Genomic DNA, 24,101 nt, shown 5'->3' with positions numbered 1-24,101 from the left:
AAGAATAATGAACTTGAACTAAGAGAAGGCACAGTCTATTTTGTGTCACAAGCACAAACATTTTAAATACATATTGCTGATGCCATATCTACATCCAAATGATGGCAGTCCTTTTCCATTAGAAACTTTAAATTCCCATGTTTTTAAAAAAATAATAATTTTTTAAAAAAATCATAACTTCTGGAAAACAGAGGAAAAAGGGAGCCAGTCAGTTAGCGATCCTCGTTTTCATGTCTGAATAAGAATGATAATTCTGCAAGTAAGCACAGACAAAAAAATGGGACTGCTCTGAAATACGTAAAATTTGCTAGTTCTGACTATGAAAGGGAATACCAGAATTCTTATCCTGCCAAAAAAACCAAATCCTGAATAAAATAGAAGGTTTAGGTCCAAGCTGAAGTAAAGCCTCTAGGAAAATTGCTGCTACATTTTATAGTGATTCAACTGAATATTAGAATCATCTTGGGTCTTAGCTTGTTTCAAATGATCATTTACCAGCTCCAAATGAGGGGAGAGTTTTGTGTGTATGATACTTTTCTTTGTCAAGATGTGTTGGAATATTAACAACCCAGTCACTGCTTTTGTATCTTAGTAACAGCCACCCGGCGCAATACAGTTCATGTACCAGTCACAGCTACTTTTACGTTTGTCATAGCCTCAGCTCTTGACTTGAATTTTCATTCTATTCATTTTAGGAAACAGACCCAGACTTTGATCATTGTGCTGTCTGCATTGAGAGTTACAAGCAGAACGATGTTGTTCGCATTTTACCATGCAAGTAAGCTAGTAAAGTTGCTTTGTTTGGAAACTATTCTTTTTGTGCTCCTTTGCTTCATTTCATGTAATACATGCATTGTAATTTACACATCTGTTAATGTTTCCAGTCCTAATAACAGCCACTTTATTTTAGACTATAATACCAGAAGATGTGAAGTTGAGTGCTGATCTTAAAGATGGGCAGTTTGGGTATATCAGCACTGGAGATACTAAGATTGTAAGGGATGGGGGGGCACATGTGCAGATCTAAGGACCAAGCAGTGGGCAGACACAAAAACATTAAGTATAGTCAACCAGGCACAGCTGCAGCATTCTGCACAGTAGATGTGCAACATTGGCTGCTGGCTTCTGAAACAGTGTAGGAAACAGAAATGCGGTCTTTCCACCCTTCATATCTCCTCTGACATCAATCAGGCCCTGAGCTGTCCACTGCAAGTGCACTCTTGGTTTGTGCCTGGAGATTTGTAATTGCTGGATATTCTGCACTGGTGCTTAAAATGTGGCAACTTCCTCCTTTTATGCCATTCTGTTGACACTTACAGATTTTCAGTTTGTTTCCATTCCACTTCCATTTTTGAGTTGTTTCAGGGTATTTGCTCTGTGGGAGGTGCATTTAAGTACTTTTCCATCTGGTGATTGGTTTTGATGAATTGGTACGTTTTGGTAGCCTGAAGCATTACCAAGAACATCTTTCCCTTTCATTCTGAAATGCAAAACTTTCTTCTTATTTCCAGACACAAATAACACGTGTAAGTTATGTTGTGTATATAGAGCCAAATCCAGTAATTTGGCCTGTGCTTGGTATATAAATAGTGTTCTGCATGATACTCTAGAAGCAACAGTGTCATACTGTTGGAGTCAATCATCAGTCATGCAGCAGCAGTGCGTAAGAGCTCATTATTGGTCTTCTAAATCCTCCTGCAGGCTGTTCTGAATGGCTGGAATATTTTTCTCTATTGCATAATGGATTTCGATCATCATAAAAGGAAACCAGTATTATTTTGTATCTTAATGATCAAAATGTGGATTCTTCTTCTGAAGCCAGAAGTTTAATTCAGTTTACTTTGCTCTATGTTCTTTACCTTTTGGACTCTGGGAAACAATGATCTGTTTTAGGTTCTCAGTGTGTTGTTCAGTTAATATACCCTACAAACGTTTGTTTAGAAACTCCATTAAAATATTTGGAAATAGAAGATTTTGATCTTAGATCTGTAAAGATGTGGGAGCTTTTGGACGTGAGGATGTGTGTGCATTTGTTTATCAGAATTCTGTCACTTCTACTCAAAGGTGATGTCCTCTTGCCCCAAAAAATGTACTCCCAAGTCTTAACATTCCAGGGAGTTATGTCCTATACTGTAATCTCAAGTGAAGCTTGCATATATGAATTAAACCCTAGTCTTTGATTTATGTAGAAGATTATTTGAAAGTTAGAGGAGGAACTTTGGAAACTGCACACCAGTTTTGGACCAGTAAGATGATTGTTTGATAAACTGCCTCTTAGGAAGACTTCGCTTCTGTAGTACAGGGTGGTACTATGAGGTTCAAGGATGCAGAATGGAGGTTCACAAGTTCAACTCCTCTGTGACTGGTTTTCTCATACTGAACAGAGGTCATAGGCAGGGCCTTGCCAACAAAGAAAGAAAAAATCTTTATCTGGTCAGAAAGCATCTTCTCCCACTAAGCACAAGGCAGAATCAACTTTCATAGTTAAGCAACGGCCACAGTCCAAGCAATGGATATGTTGCTAGTGTCAGCAGATAAGACACAGACCATTTAACCAAGAGGATACTCAATTATTTTATTAATTAAAAAAAATTAAAGTCCATTCTCTTCAGATACCTTTGAGCTGCAATCCTGCAGACGGGAAGCTCGGGGATTGTTACAGCTGCTTCAGAGAGCTGGATGAAGGTGCACCTGGCTGCCAGCTCAGTACAACCTTCCCCAGTGCAATCTCCCATGTAAAGGAGATATCAAAGCTCTTGTGTAGATCCTTTTCTGCTCTGTTTTTTCACAAGAGTATAAGGTCAGTGAAGGCTCAGGTTACATTCCTGCCGAAGGCTGTATGACAACTTTTATGTTCACTTTCTACTTCTCTTTTTTAAAAATCTTACTTTTCATCTGCTGCAGCTCAGCTTTGTTGAGTGCAAAACCATTTTGGCTAGACAGAAACATTGAGAAGGATGTTTTCCACAAGACATTTTTCTATTTGTAGATGAAGAGCCAACCAGTACCTGCAGAGAGGAGCCCATTAAATTTCAGATTGCATGTAAGACTTTTCAGTCCTCATCATCTAAGATGCTTCTCCCCAGATCTTGTTTTGGAGGTTTAATCTCTTTCAGCTTCCTGATACTTCAACCTCTCATTTTAGTGCAACATGCAAAGTTAGTTAAAAAACACAAAACAAAACACTAAACAAGAAACAGCACATACATGAAAAAAAAACCAACCTCCAAGAGAATCTTTAAGCCTGATGAGAAAATAAATTGCAAGACAACCATGGAGAAAATGGCTCAACCAAAGGGAGGCAAATGAAGGGCTGGAAGTTTTTCTAACTGTGCCTGTTGAGGAAGCTATAATCATTAGGCAGTAGGAATTGCTGACATATGACATCCTTGCTGGCTTTCATCAATTTAAAAGTAGCGTTTACCTTTACCACAATTGTTCTCTGCAGTTAAGTATGGTCTGTCACTCTGTACCTCAGCAGAGAGGAGTCTGGTCTGGGCAGATACACAGCAGGCAAAACCTACCAGCAGCTGAGTGAGTTGCACCTAAAATTCTGTGGTGAAACAGCGTATTTGTGAAGTTTTGTGGCAGGTGGGAAATTGTAGCCAATTTAAAAATAAAGTGAAAATGGTTGCAAACAATGCAGTTAAATTTATCATTAATTCTGTGCTTCAGAGAGAGAAGTATGTTCAGCACCAGCAGCCTATGGGCGTACCTATAGCTTTTAGTGCACAGAGGGATAAGGCAGCCATCTGTCTTAAGCTTACAAGCCTGAGGGATGTCTCTGTCTTTTGTGAGTATCATTATGTAAGCTAAAAATAAGTAGAGCAAGCAAATGTCAGAAGGATTCTTGCAAGAGGCAAATCTCCTGGACAGTTCTCTTTATTTGGATAGTTGTACTTTACCATCACAGTGCTGCATCTAGCAGGTGAACGGGCACCAGGTGAAAAGTGAATCAGGAGTGGGGTAGTGTGACAGACTAGTGAGAGATAAGAGATGGGGGAGAGCAAAGTGACAGATCAGAGGGAAGCAGAGAGATTGGAAAGGGCAGAAAGATGGCCTGGGAAGGAAGGAATTTACAAGGCAGGAAGAGAATTAAGAGTAGTGAACATGTTAAAATAAATGGCTTTTGAGGCAAACTCTTAATTCCTGTACTGGGCAAGAAGGGGGAAAGTGACTAAGCCAGATTGTCACCTGTTTGATTCTGTGCTGCTGCAAATAGCTGCCTTTTTTTGGGTTGGTGTGTTTTTTCTGAAGACCAAATTAACACAATATCTCAATGCCATCCTTTCCAATTACTGCAATGCCTCTGCACAGCTCCCATTTTCTCTGCTACCTGCTTGCGAGGGCAGCCTCTCCTTTCCCCCAGCAGTACTAGGTATTTGAAGAGCGCTGAGGCTGCCTTGCCTGCCTGCAGGAGATGCGCCTTCCTCCCTGCCGCAGCAGGCCGGGCATCTCCTCAGCTGTGCTGGCTGCAAAGGGCTGCCTGCAGCAGGGCAGGAAGGACCTGTGTGCTGCTGGACAGGCTGGCTGGGGGGGTTGTACCCCAGGGCGAGGGGGGCAGCAGCCTTCAGCAGTAGCCGAAGATGCTACTTTGCAGCAGCACGTTGATCAGGTCCCTTCGATGGGATGCTGCCCTGAAAGCAGGGAAGTGTAGTGAGCTCTTGGGAAACAGCACTTGTAAACTTGCTCAAATGCTTCTCCTTATGTGACGTGTGAATTCAGAGGTGTTACGCCACCAAAAGAGATTTCTAACTCAGTTTTTTCCTATGAAATGCTGCAAAGAAGCTGTGTTGTACAACGGAGTTGACATTATGGTGTTTATTACAAGCTGGAGGGCAACTGGCTTGGGTATGCTGACAGAGTGGAAAAATACCTGCAGGTCACCTGTTTGGCATTTTGCCCACATGGGAGACTCCTTCAGTGCTACCAGCCTGGCTGCCGGCCGTGCTTCCTCCAGCCCCAAGGCTGGACAAGCAGCAAAAGCTGTGTCACACTTGCCTCCCTGGTGTGTGGCTCCTGGGGGAACATCATCAGCTGCCATGACCTAGAGCAACTTACTAGGAACTCCCGATTTATCGTTTTGGAAAACAAGTGACAGAAATATGACTATAGAGAAGTTTTATGATGGCAGAAAATGCAAGGGCTTACTTTGTCAGACTGTTTTGAAATAATTCATGTGTTTACTATCTTCATTGCTGTATAACTGCTTTTTAACTCTTCTAAGCAGAGAAATCCAGACAAAGCCTGAGCCACAGTGATGGTATCAGCAAGCTTTTTAAGGAGTAGATAAATGGCATAAGTAGTAGGCAGAGCCATGCTGATCTAAATCAATAAATAACCTTCGGAAAACTGCACTTTTTTGAAACACATTAATAAACATCCTTGAAGGTTTAGGAACTAAAAGCAAAGAATTACAAGGTCACAAAAATAGTCGAGCTGTTTTGGTGCATTTAATATATGAAACTGCTAATGACTTTTTTAAAAAAACTCATAATATTTAGAAGATGCATGTTGGCATCCATACCAGTCGCCTGCTTCACTTGATCTGAGTGCTTCTACAGCACTGATTAGCCGATAACAATATATTAAAGCTGTTTTCATACTTCTGTGGAGTCTTGAAGTCTGCTGTTTCTCAAAATATTAGATTTTCAGGTTTGTCCTACTCTTAAAAAAACCCAATACAACAACCAGACTTCAGAGACTTAAAAGGAAATATAAGCAACTAAAAGCCATGATATGCTTAATATAGAAAAATAGCATCTCTGTATGCTTCAGAAGATTTCAAAATTTTCTGTCACCCAGGATTTCTGAACATTGTTTCCTATAGTTTTGTGAGCAATAAAGGAAATGTGTTAAGACCTAATAACAATAGAAGTGAATGTATTTTGTGCAATTATCTGAACAGTAAGCACTGTACATATCCTGTTTTTTCAGGATTGCCATGTTGCTTAAGGACACAGGCCAGCAAAAAGTGACTGGCTGGGATTCTGTTAAGTTTCTATTCCTGCAATATCTGGGATAGATAAGCAAAGTTCTTTTGCTTCCTGTCCATCTTCTGTTGACTGTATTATACTGTGTAAGTCCATGCATCTTCAGTTAGCACAGGTAGGATATATAGTTGTAGCTGACTGGAACCTAATTATGTTGATGTATTTTAGTCGCTCCATCAGTCTTAGTAGCCATGGATGGAACATAGTTATATATTGTCTTTTTCCATGTTTGTTAACAATTTCAGGAGGTCCTTCTTTCAGGTCATTTTCCAGAGATTTAAAAGATAATTATCTGGTAACATGCCTCATTTGGCCTCTGGTTTTCAAATCCCAAGGGATAGGGAGCAAAGAATTCTGAGACCTTGTGATGGGCTTGCTGAGGCACAGAGCGGCAAGTATAACCTGAGAAAGGAGGGGATGGACAGTATCTCGACTTTCTGCTGCCTTGGGGGCATGCATGACCTCTTACAGACAGTGCTGATGCCTAAAATAGATGGCAAGAACTCCTTGTTCTGCCACTGCCCCTTCTCCTGCCAGTTTCAGAGCACAGTTCTTTGCTGGCTAAGCAGCCCTTGTAATTGCTGATCTTTGTCACGATCACCAGTCTTGTCGCGTTTGGGTGTGTCTGCTCTTACTGGCTTTTTGCTCTGCAGTCAGTGCAACTGGAAATGAAAGATGTAGTTATTCAGACTAGGTTATTGTGAGTATTTGCTAAAGCTGTATTGTATAGAAAGTCTGGTGATACCCATTTCTGCCACAAATATGCTCTGAAAGGCCAAGAGGACATTTCTTTTAATTCTTTAGATTAAGATATGTTGTTTTGGTCTCTGCATAGTCCTTCCTTGTTCCATTGGTTTATGTCAATCCCAGCGCTGTTACAAAATCTCAGCCACATACATGAATATAAATGTATGCAATATAGGTGGCAGTTCAGACTGTTCTCTGTTGTGGAGTTCCCTGACATGCAAGTAGAAGCCCAGTTTGCCTTTTCATCTTTGAAAGAGTCGTTTGTGGGGGGGTTTTTATGACCATCGTATGACAACAGATACGTTTTCCTTCCTGATACTGAGAAATACGATTGCGGGACAAGCTTTTTTTTTTTTTAAACTTAGATGTGATAATTATAAAAGTCCTTTCAAAATCAGTCATAAGTGTGTTTGGGTTGGTTGCACTGAGTTTTGAATAAAATTGACTGCTGGTGGATCTGTGCTCATCCTACCCATTTAATGGGCAGGTTCTACATAGAAACTGAGACAAGACTTTACATAAGCTTATGGTAGAGACTTTGTTACCATAGTTATTCTGCCCATGTGCATACTCATATCCACAATAAGGGCGGGTGTGTGTACATTTAAAAATCTTCTTTTTAAGTGTTTCTTCCTAGTTGAACTCTTGGTAAAAGGGTGGCAACAACAAGCAAGAGGTTTTTTCATTTATTTATTTTTTATTTTTTCTTATTGCAATTAGTGCAGAATACTGGCTGTTCCAGAATTTGTTCTGCAGGCTTAATTAAAAAAGAAACTATGTAAAAGTTTGTTAAACTCACTGTACGAAATAGAATTGTTTGCAAATTATATATGTGCCTTGTCTGTTCTTCTAGGCATGTTTTCCACAAAGCCTGTGTGGATCCATGGCTTAGTGAGCACTGTACATGTCCAATGTGTAAACTGAACATTTTGAAGGCACTGGGAATTGTGGTAAGTTGTACTGTTGTGAGCTCTGCTTCCATGTCTGAGACCCAGAACAGGAGGGATAATTGTAGGGGAGAAAGGGGGAAGGGTGCTCCAGTACCCTTAGAAAGTTTGTTGTTGGTTTTTTTTAACAATGTCTTTGCTGCTGATAAAGCAGATTTTTTTCTTGTTGTTATTTCTTTCACTGGTTGGTCATTGAGAATATATGGTTAAATTTGCATTTATAACAATCTTTTGTCCACTGGAATATTTGATTAGGGTTCTCTATAATCTTCCCTTTTCTCCACTTCTTTCAACCCTTCTTTGTTAAATTTACCCTGTAAATCTCTTGTTCTTGTTGTGGATACTCTTACATTGGTTTACAGATTAAAAGCCATGTCCTAGCCAAAGCCAGTGAGCTTTCCTCAAGCAGCTCATGGTTTATGGGATCCCTGAGGATTGCTTTTGTTGGCCAATTTACAAAGGGATAGAAGTGAGGAACCTCAAGAAAGATATTTCTTTGATTATTCCTATATGAGGAAAAAAAATTATAAAGTGTGATTCTTTTTTCAGAAGAAAGGAAGAAGGAAGAAAGAGAAGAGCACATGAAGATAGTTTCTAAAGCAGCTTTAGACTTTTTTGGCTGTGTCAGTTGCAAATTTTCACATTTTTCTAAGGAATAGTTGCAGGTATATTGTGGATGACCTGTTTTTGCAATTAATTTTTAGAGGAGGATACAGTAGAATTCGGTGCAAATTCATGCCATCATTGCTCAGGGTGGTAAACCATACAGGCATAGGCTGTGATACAAGCGTATTTGAGTCATTTTCTTGAATCTTAATGCTTTTTTCTGCTTCTCCCTCCACCTCTTTAAGGTGGACTGAAGGAGCGACTTTGGGTAGAACTTGCTAATTCATGTATTTCTCTCCTGTGTGACTTGAAGACAGCCATAGCAGCTGGATAAAGTGTGTATGTGTGGTTTTACTCAATTTATAGGTCTGCTGCATGTAGAATGTTCACCATTGTAATGTGGGATTGCTTTTTTTTCTCCAGCCAAATGTGCCATGTACAGATAATGTAGCCTTTGACATGGAAAGGCTCACAAGAGGCCAGCCAGCCAGCAGGCGATCAGCACTCGGCGATTTTGCCAACGACAGCTCTCTCAGCCTGGAGCCCCTGCGCACATCTGGGATGTCACAGCTTCCACAGGATGGAGAGCTAACGCCAAGGTCAGGAGAGATCAACATTGCTGTGACAAGTAAGTTTTCTTTGGCTTCCAGTACAGTTCTATGGTTTTCATGGTATGTGGTGCTTGCTGTGCTGTAGCTCTGTGCTGCAGGGCCACGGGAAAAGATTTCCCTGCAGGGGCAAAGGTGACCTCAGTGTCTCTGTAAGAGGTACACGGTCCATATTGAAACCAATAACTCTAGGTACAACAGTGCCAACACTTTCATTATTAATGGTATATCCATTTAGATCTGTATGCAAAGAAAACTGGATGAACTTAAATGGCAACAAAATAACCCTCCTGAATTTGGTAACCAGTACAAGAAGCTGGATTGCCAAAACCATTATTTACCCTTTCAGAATACTGTACATGCAATAATTTATACAAATATAAATATTTTAGCTGAATACTATTTCTGCAGACTTCTTTTTTTTTCCCCCTGAGAACATTACTACTGGAATTCTGATGTCTCTTAACAGATGTTTTTTCTTACAAAATTTGTGAACTTAAAAAAAGTATTTGATGTACCAACACTTGAGTATTGTCCAAGTGTTTTGTGACATCAGAAAACTGTTCCTGCAGCAATTGCAAGCTCTTATGCATAGGAACAGCACGGGAAATTTCCACTCACGGGATTTTACCTAGGGTTTTTCACGTATAATAGCACTACAATGAATACAGTATGTATGGAATTGCATCATCTTTCCGTATGTTGTACAGTCTTAATCTGATGCATGAATGGTTGTTTTTCTGGCTGAATCACAAAAATAGAATCCATGCAGTACAACAGTCTTATTTTCATCTTGTATTTTGCTTATGTGCGTCTATGATTTAGATCTTGAACTTGGTGACACTGTTTGCCACATGTTTATACATGTATAAGAGGCAGCATAACTGATGCAGTTCATTAGAGTGTTTCTTTCGATGCTGTAGCAAAGTAAATGCCTCATTAAGAAAATCTCATCTTAAAAAAAAACAACAGTTCATGTCCAGAAATGTCCTGATCTGAGACGGAAAAAATCCACATACAAAACCTAGATTCTTTACAAAGCCAGTAAATCATTTTGTCGTGCAGTGTTCAACATCTGATTCATCTTTAGCTCTGTTGAACAGAGTGTTGGTGTGCTGCTTTCCTTGTCATGGGTGGGAAAACTGTAGTTTTACTGGAACTTTTCACTAACTGGTCTTACAGAAGGTATTTTTACTTTCTGTTCCCAACTGGAGTTCTGCTCTTGGGCAGATGGGATGCCAGGGTAAAACAAGAAATAATCAGCAACGGTTCATTCTGACAATGTTTATAAAATAAAGCTTTAGAAAAGGCTGTTCAAATGTTTGGATTTTGTGGATGACATGTGCATTCTTTAATGCATGACAGTTAAAACAAAAGCCATATTCAACAAAGGTGTTTGTGTTCCAAACTATTGCTATGTGCCAAATTGGTCTTGAGGAGGGAGAATTTTGAATAGCAAACATTCTTTAATAGCCGCCTTTATACTACTTTTTTTTTAGTATGTTTACATGTGTACACTAATGTTGAAATTATTTTTCCATGTTGTATTGCTGTCTACTAAATGGAAAACTCTAGTTATGTTTTACTATTGAACAAGCTATCCTATTTTTTTCTTGTCTTTTTTAAAGTAACACTATAGCATTTATTCAGGAGGGAGGGGGCGAAGACACAAGTTAGGTGTGAAAGTATATTGGGTATGCTTATGTGAAGAGCTGCATCTCAGCAAATCTAAACCAACCCTGACAATCTTCTTTCTGACTTGGGGGCGGACAGAGTTTTCATTACATTTTCCCTTGTTCCTGCATTTCACTTTACATTGTTAAATAATCTTTCTTTACCACTAACCCTTGGGCTCAGCCAGGAAATATGTTGTGCCATGCTTTTTTTTCCACACCTCTCTCCACTTCTTCTTTGCTAGCCTTCTCCAGTCAGTAACTCTGTGGCTAACCTCCTTCTGCTTCACCTCCTGGTGCCAGTCATGGCTTAGAAGCCTCTTGCCTTCCGCCAGTGGTGTTTGAGGGAAATATTGGCATCGCTTTGACATAAGCCTTCTCCCACGAGTGATTTCCTCCCTTTCCTTTGTCAACAGAAGAATGGTTTATTATTGCCAGTTTTGGCCTCCTCAGTGCCCTTACACTCTGCTACATGATCATCAAAGCCACAGCTAGCTTGAATGCTAATGAGTAAGTACATATTCAGATGTTTCTTGTATATTTCTGATGGGTGTATGTTTTGGACAACATTGGGAACAAATATCAAGAGAATAGACAAGGAGGGAAATGCAGTTTTCAGAGACTCAAATGCCTTTTCTGCTTTTCTCAAATGTAATTCTGTTAACAGTAGGTTCCAGGGTAACATCTAAAGTCCCTCTTAATCTGTATTTACCTGGATTGTCCAAGGAAGTCTCCTTGCTAAGTGGAGATGTGGAACAGGGAAAAGAGAGAATATTTATATTCAGGTTTTGATCAGTGGTCTAGGTGAACATTCAGGTTCTGTCGTTAAATACCCATGTTCAAAATTTGCCTGGTAGAGCCAGAAATTGCTGCCATCAGTTGCCTTTGACGGTTTTCACTTCAATTTCATAGTCAAATTTCACACTGAAAAAAATAAATCTGTATTTCTAGTTGGCATGCTTTCAGCAAAGGGAAAAAAAGGTATTAAATTGAAAAGTACCTTTTTGATCTTCAGAAAGGGAGACGTGAAAGCATTGAATACACTAGTGTTTAAGTGAAGAAAGCAGACCAGTCTTCTGACTTCTTGTTTTAGTATGCTTAAGAATTGTAGTCAAAGGAGTGCTTAAAGACATCCACACTTGCTTAATTTTTGTAGACACCCCCAATACTTACCTTCAGACAGGCTGGATGACATTACTCTAGCACATGACTCTCAATCTTTTATTTTTTTTAAATAGTTCGGGGGAGGGGGGGGGCAAGTATAAATCTGTTGTGCAGATGTATTACCTAGATACATCTAGCTATTTTCATTTAGGTGTATGGAACATCTGGCTCATGATACATATCTAATCATAATTTGTTTATTTCGGGAGGGAAGGTGTCAACATCTTTGTCTCTGAATGTCTTGATGCAGCTGAGTTTCCATTAACGTTGATCACTTACCAAAAATGGGGTGAGATTCAAAGGCAGTCTCCTGTGCAGCCTGGAAATATAGCTTTATAGGCATAATTTATTTTCTTTTTTTTCTTCTGTTTTTTGTAATAAGAGAAAAGTGGGGTTTTTTTACTTGCTGTCTGGAAAATATAAGGTGTCTTCCTCAGTAAGATGGAAACATGTCTTAATAATCTTCAGTGTAAAATTTTAGACAATCTCAAGCTAATCTTCTTCAAGAGGGGCCATAATAAGTTCCTGAAGCTTTTGGTCATCAGGGCCCTTTGATTACTGCTAATTTGCAAATTTTCCCTTCCTCCTCTTTTCAGATGCTAATTCCAAAAGGGCTTAATGAAGAAAAGTTTTAGAATTTCAAATAGCCCTTATCAAATCTGCTGATTATTATGGTTTTTTCCATTTGTCAAAATCCTGAAATTGAAACTATCAATCAGCAGCTCAGCAACATAGCTGTAGATGAATGTAGTTAATCTTGGGAAGTTAAACAAGTTAAAGCTTGGGAAAGCATGGAACAAGATGCGTTGTGGAACGGGAATGTCTGCATTTCTGGGCATTTCCACATCATTAGGAAGATGACAAAGGAACTGAAGCCCATGTAGTATCACGCAGATGTGGGCACTGATAGCAGTTACATTTCTGCCTTGCCTTGCAACTCTTCTTTTTGTTCTTTTGCTCGGTTGGATCTGGATTCAGTTATTTTTAGTGAAAGGGCAAGCTTCTTCACATTGGCAGGGAATGAGGGCCTTCGGCAAAGTGTTTTCACAGTGATGTTCCCTTAGTACAAACAAAGGGTGTGCCGATGGAAGGAGAGCTCCTTTCCCCAGTGATGGGAATGAAAATGCAAGCATATGCGAGTGTATACTTTGAGGCAGACATAAGAAAACTAGCAACCGCAGAAACCAGAGCTGTAAAAATCACTTATTTAAGTAACTGAGGTACCTAGCTATAGCCCTTAACCTCAACAGCTTTTCAGCTGAGTCCTTTGGGATCTAAGCAGCCTCTGCAAGTGCTGCTAGGTTTGAGTACTCATTTTGGACAGTTTAAAATGTGTATGTATGACACTAATGCTTAGATTTATTGTTTCACTGACACCTTACGTTCCCCAGTGCCAGACAAAGCATCTCCTGTGCTGAGTATCATGCCAAATATATGGCAGCTCCTTCTCACTGTGATTTCCATTAAATGTCACAACAGCACACCTGCTTTTTATGTTGTTCTCTGTATAAAAAGCAATGCTGGCATACACTACATTTGTCACGGTAGTGTTTCAAGAGGAAGCTGAGGGCTTTTTCTTATCAGAAAACAACAGCAGCAAGAACGAGGCCATGTAATATGCTGATGCAAGTAAAAGGTGCCAAATAATCTGCATTAAAACTCTCACCTAAAAAACATGTCCTGATCCTTTTTTTTTATTATTTTCTATGTCCTTCCTGCAGCTTAAACATATTTTAGAGCAGTGGTTCTGGAGTTTTGTGTATACACGTTTCTAACTGTGCATGTGCGTTTTTAAATAGTTCCTGATAAAAGTAAACACTAAGTGATAAAATAAGGAACTAGTTGCTTTCTCTTGGTCTTATAATATTTGTGCACTATTGCTATTAAATGATTTAGGTAGTGATTTAAAGAAACAAAAGAAAGACATGTTGCTTTGCTTCTTAGAGAACAGTCAGAAATTACTGGAAAACTGTGTTTTGAAGTCCAAAAAGCCCAGATGTTGGATAGCACCACTTAGAGAAAGTTTCCAGTAGCAGATGGAGTTTCCTGAAAAGTTTAGAAACACTCGAACCCCCTCTGGCTGTCCCGTCTTTTACTGGTCCTGTAAGAGTGATGTAAGGAGTACAGACATCTTTTAATGCTCAGGCCTGTATAATTAGTCGTTTGTCACTATTTTACAGGAAATTTTTAATTTATTTTTTTTAGTATTTGGCAGTATTTAATATAAATATTTTGTTCCTCTTTTTTTTTTCTGCCCCACAGAGCAGAATGGTATTGAAGAAACGCTTTCCAGCCGATTGCCTTGGAGAGAGACACCTATTTTTATGCATCATTTATTGATCATGCAGCACAAGCAATTATTTAGTACATTCTATTTTTTCATAAAATTTGCTGATGCCAAAGCTTTGTATTAAGGAAAAAGTGAAGAAATAAAAAAAATTTAATTATGAAATCTTACTCTGTGAGAATTTTGTTTTTCTTGGACTTTCTGTGTTAGTACTTAAGTCTGACAGCCTTTTGTAAATTGTGTAAGGTGCTTTATTTCCTTTGAATAACTTCATCTTTGCAGATCTGTATTCTCCTTTCATTTTGGGACGCACAAGCTAACAAGTGGAAATCTCATGCAGTGCCGTTCTTATGATGCTACCCAGCACTGGTATGACTAACAAGAGTATTATTATCAATCACTCCATACCGGCTTGTTAGAGGGGCAAAAAAGCAGGGCCAAGCATTCTGATATGTAATGGGTTTACCTTGACTCCATCTAGCTGAGAATTAATTTGAAATAGGAACATTTTCTCCATTTCTCCTCCAGTAACATTCCTGTGTCACACAGGGAGGACTGCAGTGTGATTTCTGTCTTCAGGTCAGGCATTGCTGAAAGTTTGCAACACTGTTTTATCAACACACAAATCATAAACCTTTTCTGTCTTTTCCTTTCACCCCACCCTTTGTTCTGATAAAACCGAAGCTACTTTAAAGCACTTCTTCCTTCCTAATACCAAGCGAAAAGGTAGCGTTTTCCCCCGCTGTCATCTGTGAAGCCTCCTTTCATATTGTTGACAGGGGTTAGTTTTTGTTCAAATTCAGATCATATGAAAGATTGATAATGGTCTTTACCATAATGTAGAAACTCTGCAAGCGTGTCCCTTCTTGCCATGGCTTTTTTACTGGTGAAAAGGCAGAAGGAATCTCATTGCTCTCCTCACTCAGGCTGTTTCATGCAAGTTTACTTATGCAAGCAGTGTATGAGTAATTTCACAACAGTCAGTTAAAACATGTGGATCTGATTTGCAGCCAAATGCTAATGCTTGAGTTAATGCGATGGGTAGATGGAGGTAACAAATGGGTAAGAAAAATATAATTGATGGAAGTGAAAACCTCTTCTGTGTTTGATTGCTTTTGTTGTTGTTGTATCAAGATGTAGACATTTGAAACTTAATGCTTTCTAATTTAATTAAATGAAGAGAGAACTAATTTTACTGTAAGATTTAATTTTTTTATGTACTGGGAAATAGGGGATTTAATTTAACTTTATTTTTATGTATAGGCACTTTTAGAATTTAGGAACACAGCCAGAGTCTACATTAAAATAGTTTCTTAATTCTTACTTGTCCAGCAGGCTTCAGCTGAGAAGGCAGCTTTTTTAATAAGAAATGAAGTATGTGATAGCTCCAGTACATTTAATAGAATTATTGTTCAATGTGTCCTTGTGAATTTTTGTTTTCATGTTTCTTTCAATCAATAGAGCAGTAAGTGCATTTGGAAAGACTGGAAAACCCCACTGGACGTACTCACAAGGAGGAAAAAAAACCAACTCAAACATACTGTGTCTGAGGACTGTCTCCTTGTAAAATGCAGTGTTTTTGTCAACTGAGCAGTTGCTAAAAATGGGGGAATGGTTAGAGCCTGATTTAGGGTACAGGCTATGAATCAAAAAGGTGACTTTTTTTTTGCCCGTCTCTCAACAGCAGTAGTAAAATTGATAAGTTTATGCTTGCCTCCTGAACCAAAAATCTTTAAGTTCCTTTTACTGCTGTCGGGAGGGATGCACAGGGACAGCCTGATAGGGTGGTGACCCAGATGCAAAAAAGTTGAGCGATATTAGGAACAAAATGGTTGGCAGGGCTTCTAGTGTGTTTCCATCCATAGAGGATATAATAACCCAGGGCCATCTTTTTTTAATAGTCTTTTGAGCCTCTAACAATTGTCTGAACAAAGTGTTAATAAAAATGCAGACAGTATCTGCTAGGTCAATTACAGGTCAGGCTAGCAATGTAAGTTTATCCTGTAAATGAAATAAATATATTCAAAGATGGACTCCACAGCATCCCAGAAACTCAGGTTTTAACACTGCATAGAAGGAAGTTCTGGAGTTTTTCATAGAATCATAGAATTGTTTAGGTTTGGAAGGGGCTTCTAATGTCATTGAGTCCAACTATTAGCCCAACACTGCCAAGCCCACCACTAAACCGTGTTTAGTAGTTCCCCAGTGCCCCATCTAAGCATCTTTTAAATGCCTCCAGGGATGGTGACTCCACCACCTCCCTAGGCAGCCTCTTCCAGTGCTTCACAACCCCTTTGGTGAAGAAATTTTTCCTACTCTCCAATCTAAACCTCCCAGGCACAACTTGAGGCTGTTTCCTCTTGTCCTGTCACTTGTCACCTGTGGGGAGCGAGAAGGTCCCCCCTGAGCCTCCTCTTCTGCAGGCTGAGCACCCCCAGCTCCCCCTGCCGCCCCCCAGCAGGCTGGTGCCCCAGCCCCCTGCCTGTCCCTGGACACGCTCCAGCCCCACACAACCAGCCCCAGCCCCTGGGCCCGGCCTGCCCAGCCCCCCGCAGAGCCCCCTGCCCCCCGGCACATCGACGCTGCCCCCAGCCCGGTGCCACCCGCAGCCACACTGAGGGGCACTGGCTGCCCTCGCCCGGGGCACTGACAGAGACGCGGGACAGGGCTGGCCCCAGCCTGAGCCAGGGAACACCCGTGTGCCCAGCACCAGCAGGATGTGACTCCATGCCCCGGCCGCTCACCCGGGGACAGCGCCCGGCCCGGCCACCAGCGCCGGTTTCCTCAGGAGATGCTGCGGGAGGCGCTGCCAGAGGCTCTGCTGAAGTCTGGGCAGACATCACCCACAGCCTGGTCCCCCGCCAAGCAGCGGGTCACCCTGTCATGGCAGCAGGTCAGGCCCACGGGGCAGGAGCTGCCTTCCATCACCCCAGGCTGGCGGGGCCCGATCCCCCGGCTGCCCTGCCTGTGCCGCGCGATGGCACTGGGGGCGAGCTGCTCCGTGGCCCCCCGGCACCGAGGTGGGGCTGGCAGCCTGTAGTGCCCCGGGTCCCTCCAGCCCTGTCTGTAGGTGGGCGTCACGCTGGCTGACCCCCGTCACCGGGACCTCCCCGGTGCGCCGGGGCTGCTGGCACGTGATGGAGAGCGCTCGGTGAGCACTTCTGCCAGCCCCCTCGGCGCCCTGCGGGGGTCCGGCTGCCCCACGGACTCGCGTGTGTCTGAGTGGTGTGGCAGGTCACCGACCATTCCCCTTGGGCTATGGGGGCTTCATTCTGCTCCTGACCCTCCCTTCCAGCTCAGGGGCTGGTACCCTGAGAACACGTGGTCTTACTATGAAAGACTGAGGCAAAGAAAGCATCAAGTACCTTGGCCTTTTCCTTACCATTGGTCACTATGTTTCCCCCTGCATCCAATAAAGGATGGAGATTCTCCTTAGCCCTCCTTTTGTTCCTAATGTATTATAGAAACACTATTGTCTTTTATGGAAGTAGCCAGGTTAAGTTCTAGTTGGGCTTTGACCCTTCTAATTTTCTCCCTGCCTAACCTCCTGACACCCTTGTAGTCCACCTGAGTGGCCTGCCCCTTCTTCCCAAAGTCATCACTTCTCCTTTTTTCCCCTGAGTTCCAGGCAAAGCTCTCTGGTCAGCCAGGCCAATCTTCTTCCCTGCCGGCTCATCCTGCAGCACGTGAGGCGGCCGCCTCCTGCGCCTTTTCTCCTTCCGTGAGACTCCAGCCTGCCCGGAGCCTGGGCCCCTCCGTGCTGCTGGCATCGCTCCTGGCAGGCCAGAGGCTGCCCTTGGGGAGCCCAGGGCGGCAGCTCTGCTGACACCCCTCCTTCACTGAGAATCAAAAACTCATCCCGTGATGGCCGTGTCCCGGGTGGCACCAGCCGCCACGTCGCCCACTGCTCCCTGTTGACAAACGCCATGTCCTGCGGGGCAGGGAGGCCTCTTCCTCCGCTCTGGGAATGTCCTGAGCTTTCCTTCCCACTGGACTGTATTTCCATCGGACTCTGGTAAGTTGGAAGTCCCCCATGAGAACAAGGGCTAGCGATTGTGAGGCTTCTCCAGCTGCTTACAGAGTATTTTCTCTTTTCACCCTGTCTGGGTGGTCTGTAACAGACTCCCACCATGACAGCTGCCTTGTTGGCCTTCCTCCTGATTCTCACCCGTAAACACTCAACCCCATCACCACCATCATTAAGCTCTAGACAGTCAAAGCACTCACAGGGCTACCCCACCGCCACTCCTCCTTGCCCGTCCCTCCTGAAGCATTTATGGCCACCCGCTGCAGCACTCCAGCTGTGCCAGTCATCCCACCGTGTTCCCACATGGCAACTGCATCGTAGTTTTCCTGCTGCATGGTGGCTTCCAGCTCCTCCTGTTTGTTGCCCGTGCTGCGCAACTTTTGTTGCCTGCCATGCTCTTCGATACCCACACATAAAAGATGAGTAATGTTACTCTCATATGCATAATCATAATAGCGAGGCAAGGAGAAGAGCTGGTGCCTCTTTCCAGATGTTGCAGAGGTGGCAGGACTGGGCTGACAGGAGGATGTAGTGGGGTGTAGTTACAAGAGGGAGTAGAGGTGCCTCGCTAAACAGCTGGCTTTGAGGAAAGGATGCTTTATGAAATAGTCCTGCTCTGTTGTTCCTTACCCGAGAGGGTGTCTAAAACAGATTGTCTGGAATAAGGAGTGCTCTGGTCAGATTGCCACATTAAGAAGCTGTTGTGCCAGAGGAGCTGTGGAGAGATGGCAGCTTGTGGCAGAAGATGGCCCTGATTAATGACCAAGGGCATTAAAATACTTGATGGAAAGGGAACACCAGGTGATACTTAGTCCTGATGCACCCGCAATGCTACAGCAATGCCATGTGTCTCTTTTAATTTTTGGCCTTGGTATTGTGCATCCTATGACAGGTATAAAGATCAGTTCTAGAGTAGTATTTCTGTTTTCAGACTCAGTACAAATTACCAAAAATGTTCTTTGTAAGTATATAATGAAGAATAGTGGCAGAGAGCACTAAAAGATTCATTTTCATGTATTAAAACTGAATGCAGACTTCCCATTTGTTTTCCATACCTAAGGGATAAATCTTGATCTTTCTTGGTGAGTGCAAAATAGAACAGATTCATAAACTGAATTTGGAACTGTGGATGTTTCTACTTGTCCTTAAAATACATTTATTCGGTAAATTTATCAGCTGGATTAGTGCCACATTTTTAAACAAACACTAGCAATTTTCTGCATTAAGGTGAGCGTAGCTGGGTCACTGTGCCCTGCTGACTCTGTTCCTCTAGCCATAAGCTGTGGGCAGTGATACCAACCTGGTTATGAGCACACCTGAAGATCAAGTGTCAAAAAGCACTGAGCAGCAGCTAGATTTTCAGCACTGGGTGGGCTGCGCTGAATGGTAGATGAGAGAGACATCTAGGAAAACAGTGAATTATGTGTCCCCAAAGTGGTACGAAAGCCGAGAGATTTGTATCTGTATGGAAACATGCAGCCTCCCTGGAAGTGGGTGGCTTAAATTTCTTTTGCCAAGAAGCAAGAAAACATCACAGTAAAGAATTTTAGAGGTGCTGGATATATGGTGCCTTTTTCCAGATTAATTTAAAATATTTGTTGTCAGATGACCTGTCTGCCTGCTGATTAAATCTCTCTCTTGAATTTGCTAGAGTGGAAGTCTGGGTGCATAGAGGAAATGACAGCCTGGGCTGTCTGCTTCCTAATCCCTTGTTTGATTTTTGTGTAATAAAAACAAAAGCAACACCAAGCTTTCAGAATCCCCTTTGTTTTGTTTTGGCATTGGCTGTTCAGTGTGTAACATTTCAGTGGGTGGAGGAAAGGGAGATGAAACATCCAACAACCATGGCTTATTTCAACTGCAGGCTGAGATGCAGTCATCAAAAATCAGATGATCCTGACCCACAGCACATTCCAAGAAGTGTCTTGAAATCAGTTTTATCTGGTATAATTTCAAAGTAAGTTCAGATTTTTTGTTTGAAGACAGACTGTGATCAGCTGGAAGTCGTAGTTCTAAGTTTATGTTCCCTCAAGAGCTCAACTTTTTTTATTTTAATTTTATTTCTTCTATTTTAAGCATTGTCCAGTTTTAGAAACCTGTAAATTTGGGAAAGGGTTCAGATCTAGAAAGTAGGTGTTCATCATGCCTGCAAACTGCTTCTGCAAAGTATATTCCAACACAGTACACTTCTTCCAAATACCTGGATATACATTCCTGGCAGAATGAGCAATTCCCTCCTGTGCAATGTAATTACTGATTTCACTCTTGCTTCAGTTAACTACAAGATAAAAAATAAATTAATTTGCATATGAGAAGTGCCCCTTCTTAGTGTGAATGATGGAGTGAGCTTGTGTACTGGCTTTTGGTAATAAAAGACAGGTTTGGAGGGGGTTTAGGAAACTCGTAGCAGATACGTTACCCAGCTCCAGTTTGCTGCTGTTCCTAACAAGGATTTGACTAGGGCACAGAACTGCTGTGCAGCCCAGGCCAGATTTTGCGGCAGATCAGGATGGCAGCTCAGCTTGCTGCCACAGCTTGCAAAATGAGTTTGTGTGGAGCCCATCTACAGTGTCCCTGGCTCTTCCAGCCAGTGCTGTTATGAGGCCTCTGCTTTGGTAAGTGCAGAACTCACCTTCACTTTTGCTACAATTCTACACATTTGAATATAACTGGCTTTTTCTTTGTAATCCTAATAAGGACTTCTGGGGTTTTTTTCTTCGCTGAGTCTGTCTTTTGGCTGAGTGGGGAAGGAGAAAAGGTGTTTTGAACAGTAGCAGCTGAAGTCTTCTCTCCTCATATCTTTTGTAAGCTCTTCATTTCAGAAGGGCATAGGCTGGACTCAAAATTAGCAAAGAAAGGAGGATTTAAGCACTTAAACTGTGCTAGAGGTAAAACTGCAATCTCCTAAGCATCTTGCTCCACCGATGCCTGAAACTGGAGGCACCTTGGTGCCTTCTTGATGAACTCGGAAGCTTTTCAGTTGCCTCCGATTTGGCTCATGTGGCTGCCTGGCATATTGTAATCTAAGCAGCCTTGCTCTCAGCTAATCCCCCCTGGGATCAAGAAACTAAGTAATGAAACGTTTTGGCCAAGGGCCTGATCTGATAGATGCTTTCAGAGAGAACCATTTGTACAGCAGTAGGGCTAGACTCCTTGAAAAACACATCTGTGGGTTTGGAAAGCCATGGGAATGCCAGGCTGCCAAGGAAAAAAATGAACTTCCATTCCCCACTCTATCAACAGGCACTTGGTGCTTGTTTCAGGTATTACCAATGTTGAAGAAAAGTGTTTCGTCTCCTTTGGTTCTGTCTAAGGAAATACATAGGTGCCTGTTTCTAGAAGGTACTCTGGGTGGATGGAGGTTGCTGAGCTCTGGAGGAGGTCAGGCTTTCAGCAGCATCAGTCGGATGATCCTTGGTGACCTCTTTGCTCAGCCTGCTTGTTACTTGCTGGAACACCTTGTGCTAGTGCATGGCATAGGGAACTGGGTGCCTACCAAAAGTTTCTGGGTTTCTTGAGAAAGCACATGCCTGCTTTACAAGGTTGTAAATCAACAGCAAGCACCGAGTGCAAAACTCCAGCCTGCCCCAGCCTTGCTCAGACTTGACCTGTTTTATCTGAAAGAACCATTTGAGATGGGATTGTTCATGCAAATGGAAAGCAGTTGCTTTGAACTGGCAGGGGAGCACATGAACAGAGGTGAACTATTTCATATGGCTGTTACTGGTTTGTGTAAAAGGGTGGCTGTTTTCTCCATGCAAATTGTGTTTGCAGTTTGCAGTTGTATACAAAGATGCTTTATGCACTTCTTGGGTTGTTTGCATGTGTTCCTAACGAGGTTTTGTTCTAACTCTTGTAGGCAGTCACTTCTTTCATCGTAACTCTCTGTCCCCTCGAAGCCTGGTCTACGAGAGCGAGTTCTCAACCATCGAGCCTGCCTTGGACATGTATGATGAGAACAAAACCTGAAAGGAATCCATGCTCCTTCCTGGCCCTTTTTCCGTTTTTTTCATTTCTCATTCCTATTGTTGTGTACTCTTTCCATGGATCTCCTTTGTCTGAAGAAGAGCTGCTTTTTCCAGAACACGAACCCGCCTTCTCGATTGCAAAGACGAAGACCAGCTGTGGTGGTTTCTGAGGGTGGCTGACAAAGAGTTGCGCGCAAGCAAGGTTGTCTGATGGAAACTGCTGAGTAACAGCATGGGGAGCTGTGTCGGTCCAGCCGCGGCGATGCAGAAGAGGTTTTGCGGTGGTCCTAAGAGTTTGTGTTGTACTGCAAATGCGTCTCTTACACAGGCGTCTGCTTTTTCCATTTTTTTAATTGTCCAGATGATTGGGCAATGTCAGAAAGGGAACTGGTTGTAGAGGAGATGGCCGGTGACTGGTAAAAGCACTCGTGTATCTCGGTCAATCCATAACCTTACTGTGAAATAGCCCCTTCTGAAAGGGACCTTTAAAAGTGCATTGAGTTTCCTACAACCCACGTAACCCCGGGCAAGCAAGCCAGTCTGACGTTAAAGCTGCAGAGAGGACCTCCATTTGCAGAAAGATTTCAAGGAACTTGTTGCTTGTTTTTTTCTCCAGTTCGATTGAAGCAGGAGAAGAACAGCCTCTACAGAGTATACTTCTGGTCCTTCCGTGTGCTCAAGTCAAGTGAGTCTCTTTCTATAGAGAGGACATTCACAGAACCAGCACTTGATCTACCTGAAAACCATTAGACTTTTTGAAATATGCAGGAACCTAATTAGCTTTCTTTCTCACTTAACTTTTTTTTTTTTTTTTGGGGGGGGGGGGGGGGGTGGGGGGTTAAAAAACCACCGAATTTTTCACTGAGGTTTTTTAAAAGCCAGCATGTTGGCATTACACAGAGAAGAGGTAAGCTTCTTATCCTGTTCTCCCATTGAGGTTTGCAACAGTTAAATAACGAACACATTCTCTAAGCTGTGCCCTTTCCCACTGACATCAATAATGGGAATGCAGAAAGCAGAAGAAGAAAGGAAAGCAGCAACCACTTTGACGCGCTGCAGGAATAATCAATTTTTACCGGCATGTGACAAAAGTGGTGGGGAAATGAATATTGTTTGCAAGGTTCTGAAAGAGTAATGCAGAAATGGAGAGCGAGAGAGGAACCTCCGGAGTCATGGTCATCCACCATGTTCCTCAAATGATCAGACACGGAGGAGTGAACGCTTCTGCTCCACCTTTTGCTACCAGACAATGCATAGCTGTTTAATGAATGTTTGGATTTTTCTCCATTGCAGTCTGAGTTACTGTAGGTGTAGAAATGCATTTGTGTCCTTGTAATGTGAAACAAAGTTTCATCCTCTGTATAGGAATCTTGAGAAATCGGTTAAGCCAAAAAGAAAGGTAAGACGTACCCTGCCATTCTTTAATTTCATCTGCTTTAAGCAGGGGAATTTCCCCTCCTTTATTATGTTCTTTAATTGTATAGCAGTCTGCTTGACATATATCCTTAGCTGAAGCGTGGTTCAGCTGTGTCTTTAACACAGATGTTTAACAGAAAAAGAAAAACCCAGCTCTGTAAAATGAGGAAATGATCCTCTTTGCTGAGCATGCTTTGACTTTTGTTGCTGTGTGTCAGCTTTATTTAATCTGATAATTCAAGAGTGGGTGGTGTGAAGTATAGGGAGATTTTTCTCATGATACCTACATTTATATTTACCAAACGCACTTTTATTGTCATTCAGCTCATTCTAGAAATATGCTTAAACCCCAAACTTTTTAAAAGCACAATTTTAACACCCACTTTCTCCTGCAAAGCAGAAGTGAAGTTTGCAGAAAATGCCAGCCTGTGGCTTGAGCGACAGCAGGTCGTGGTCAGCATTCTTCCTCTCCTTGCGGATGTGCAAAGGGGGTCAGCTCCCAGCAGTGCCAGCAAGCCCGGGCAGAGCTCCCAAACCCATCCTGGCTGAGCTGCGCTCAGGCCTGCACAGGGCTCGGGGGTGGCAGAAGGGCTGATTGAGCAACCCCTGTTTTCGTAATTACGTCTGTGAGATCACAGCAGGCAAACCCGTGAGAGTGGGGGCCT

The 24,101-nt window shown here is 42.3% G+C and overlaps 1 protein-coding gene across 3 annotated transcripts in view; it reads left to right on the top strand.

The window, feature by feature from the left end:
- RNF130 (ring finger protein 130) overlaps positions 1-22,796 on the top strand; it is a 51,815-nt gene extending 29,019 nt beyond the window's left edge. Inside the window, exons 5-9 of one of the 3 annotated variants that reach the window (XM_037397402.1) lie at positions 696-778; positions 7,594-7,690; positions 8,717-8,921; positions 10,991-11,084; positions 14,001-14,195. In XM_037397402.1, the coding sequence (XP_037253299.1) occupies positions 696-778; positions 7,594-7,690; positions 8,717-8,921; positions 10,991-11,084; positions 14,001-14,016 (495 nt within the window). In that variant the 3' untranslated portion in view covers positions 14,017-14,195. Of the gene's footprint in view, positions 1-695; positions 779-7,593; positions 7,691-8,716; positions 8,922-10,990; positions 11,085-14,000; positions 14,196-21,911 lie in introns of those variants that run through there. The other 2 variants (XM_037397403.1, XM_037397404.1) reach the window with 2 other exon arrangements.
- Positions 22,797-24,101: the final 1,305 nt, after the last annotated feature.

This window comes from Falco rusticolus, chromosome 8 (genome assembly GCF_015220075.1).
Source record: "Falco rusticolus isolate bFalRus1 chromosome 8, bFalRus1.pri, whole genome shotgun sequence".
In the NCBI taxonomy this organism is placed as follows: Eukaryota; Metazoa; Chordata; class Aves; order Falconiformes; family Falconidae; genus Falco; species Falco rusticolus.
This window is presented reverse-complemented; position numbering and strand designations above follow the sequence as displayed.